The sequence below is a fragment of the Myotis davidii genome, unplaced genomic scaffold (assembly GCF_000327345.1).
Source record: "Myotis davidii unplaced genomic scaffold, ASM32734v1 scaffold534, whole genome shotgun sequence".
NCBI lineage: Eukaryota > Metazoa > Chordata > Mammalia > Chiroptera > Vespertilionidae > Myotis > Myotis davidii.
In genome coordinates, this window is record NW_006286678.1 from 5,139,224 (window position 1) to 5,142,405 (window position 3,182).

General features: G+C 60.4%; 1 protein-coding gene across 1 annotated transcript in view; it reads right to left on the reverse strand.

Moving 5' to 3' along the window:
• GLIPR2 (GLI pathogenesis-related 2) overlaps positions 1–3,182 on the reverse strand; it is an 18,440-nt gene that overhangs the window by 7,489 nt on the left and 7,769 nt on the right. Inside the window, exon 3 of the mRNA XM_015560461.1 lies at positions 1,546–1,709. Coding sequence (XP_015415947.1) covers positions 1,546–1,709 — 164 coding nt within the window. The remainder of the gene's footprint in view (positions 1–1,545; positions 1,710–3,182) is intronic.

Here is a 3,182-nt window from a genome sequence, read left to right on the forward strand (position 1 = left end):
TCCTCTGCGAAACGCGTGGCATGAAGCCCCACCCCACCCCCAAATGGTGTTGCAAGGCTTCTGAGCCGAGGACGGGTAGCAAAGCTAACCACTCGCTCTGACACCTGTCCGATGGCCCGTGAGTCTTGCTCACGGCGAAGCAGATCCAGACACTAGAAAATCACATGGCTCCTAGACACAGATCTTCATGAGAAGGACTCGAGGTTCTGCCAACACATTTTAATCACTGGAGGAGCCGTTCCTGCCCGCTCCCTCATCGATGGAACTGGGTTGCCACAGAGCCATCACTTCTCCCTGCGGCCCTGGCGCCAGCCCCCTCAGGCCTGAGTGCCCAGGGGAGAAGCATTTCAGCAGATGTTTGATTCCTGCCCCATAGTCCTGCCCACAGGGTTGCAAGAACTCCTGCCCGAAGGGGTGAGCAGAAAACCACAGGAAACAGTGACTGGTTCTGAGAACATGTCACTTCCTGCTTCTGAAGAACCTCCAGGGGTAGGAGGCCGTAAGAGGCTCCACCCGTGGGTGGGGTGGGGAGGAGAGGGATACGGTGGGTCAAGAATCCCCTTTTCAGTTTTTCTGGTCAGAGAAACTCACAGCCCCTTCCAACCCATCCTGGGCCGCCTCAGGTGCACCTGCGCTGGTTCTGAGGAAGGACAGGAGCCGGGTGAGGCCTGGCGAGGGGCCAGAGGGAGCCCGGCGCTCAGAGGTGCTGACAGGGCTGGGTGGGCCTTGAGTGGGTTACATGTTTACCGTGCGCAGAGGAGGCCTACGAGAAAGGTGGATGGTCCCCCAGTCAGCGGCTCCTGCATCTAAACGCCACCTCCCAGAATGTCCTGTAGAGACCAGCACCTTGCCCCTCTCCCTCTAAGACAGGGAAGGACCGGACGCCCACGTTCACACAAATAGCAGTGCCAGGGCTGAGACTAGCTCAGGGGTTCTGCAACCCAAGCTCACCTGAACCTCAAGGGGCAGCCTGAAGGTGGAAGGAGAATGCCTGGGAGGCCATGAGGCCTCGGGCTGTGGCAGGAAGGAAGCGGGGCGTGAAGGGAGGAGGGAGTTAAAACCCAGAGAAGAGTGAGTGTGGCCCTTTTCCTGAAGCCCCCGGAAGCTGTTGGCAGTTTACGCAGGAGAGCAACATGGGCAGAGAGGGTTTGGGAACATCCTGGGTGCTCGGGAGCAGGCTGGATGTAGGGAGCAAGACCAGAGGTAGGATGACCGGTCACAAGTGCTGAGGCACCACTTCTGGAAAGCAGCACCCGGCAGCTTTTAGAATGCACAGCCCCTGACGACACACGACAGTCATCCGGAAACTTGGAGCTGGCGGGGCGGACAGCATCGGCCTGGGAGCTTAGATGGTGTGTGTGCGTGTGTGTGTGCGTGTGTGCGCGCGCGCGCTGGGGAGACAGGGTTTTACCCTTTGGGCAAAGTCAAATCAGACAAACATGGGAGAGGTAAAACAGGAGGGAAATGATTGGTTTTCAGAGGGTTAGCTCCTCTCTGACCCCCAACAGTCCCGGGCGCGGCCAGGGGTGCCCCCCAGTCACTCACCGGTCCCCGAGGTGAAGCCAGGCTGCTGGAAGTTGTAGTTCTTGATCTCACTGTACCACCTATCAGCCACCTCCTGTCCTGTTCGGAGAAGACACTGTTTAAAACTCAGCAGCAAAATCAACCCGCTCCCATTCCTTCCATCTACTCCCACCACCCGCAAGCCACTCGCCCCACAGTGAGGGGTCCGAGAAGGCACCCATCAGCTGAAACAGGACTCCTGCCCAGGGGCACACCTGAGCTCAAGAGGTGGCCCTGGGGGTTTGGGGGAGCCCTGGCCTGGGATCACCCGCATCTGTCCCTCGCCCGGCCACGAACTCGCCGTGGCATCCTAGGCAAGGCCTTCCCCGCCCTGGGCCTCCGCAAAGAGGGCTCCATGCAATGCCCTCCAGGGGCTTCTGGTGATGTCCCTAGTGTTCCAGAGCCTCCCTCCGCCCACCCCAAGCCTGGCTCCTGGAACATCCACAGGAGGGAAGGCAACTGGGCTGCTGGGCCCTGGTGTCCGCAGCAGGCAGACCGGTCCTCGCTGGGAGCAGCCCCTGGCCTAGACGTGCTGATGGGAGGGGCGCTCAGCATTTCCCTGGGAGCTGAGGATCTCAGGGTCAGAGCTAGAAGGAGCCTGGGAGCTGCGGATCTCAGGGTCAGAGCTAGAAGGAGCCTCGGAGCTCAGAGCAGAATCGCAAGCTTGAATGTGTGCTCACGTCACCTGGGGCTCTTGCTAAAGTGCAGTAGGTCTCGGGGCAGCCTGTGAGTCTGCATTCCTAACAGGTGCCCAGAGGCTCCTGCTGGCTATGCACCACGCTCTGAGCGGCAAGGAAGGCCTTCGAGAGCCGCGGCCACACACTGGCCTCGGTGGGGAACATGTGAAAGCTGCTGGTGCCTGGAACCTGCCGCAAACGGATGGCACATGTATCTCTAGAGGAGAGACCCGGGCACTGGTGTGTTTAAAAAGCACCACAAGATCCCATGTGCAGCCAGTGTGGGGAACCGCTGCCTTAGCGACCACTTACCCAGCCCCCTCTCTGTCGAGATGGGAAACTGAGGCCAGAGAGGGAAAGGCTTGGTCAAGGCTCCCTAGGGAGCCAGTTCAAGGCTGGGAGGGAACCTCCTCTCCTACTGGCTCTTTCCCATCCCTCTCCCTCCTCCCCTGGACCCGCCAGGCCCAAGACCAGGCCAGGGAGGAGGCTGCGGGCTGTGGACTCCTGCCTTCCCCCGGGAGCATGCGCGCCCCTCTCCCCGAGGGGCCCGGAGCTGGGGAACCAAGAGGACACTCGGGCCTCCCCAGGGGACTCCCAGGAATGTGAGGCCCGGGAGGGAGGAGGCGGCTGCCCCTGGGCTTGGAGAAGGCTTCAGGGAGGGAGGCCGTGCTCGCCAGCATTTTTCCTAAAAAGCCAGGACAGGGCTGTCAGACCAGGAGGCTCAAGGATGTCTGGCCCGTGTGGCGGGGTCGCCACTGCAGGCTGAGCCGTCAGAGGAAGGGCTGTCCTGCCCGTGATGGTGATTTTCTTTCCGTGTGAAAAGCTCTGCTGTGCTTTTCTGGTGAGAAAGTTACTACCCCAGCTCTGGGAAACAATCTGTTTCAGAAGAATGGGACGCAAGTAACTAACATTCTTCTGCAGCTGGGGATGCTGGAGAGCAGG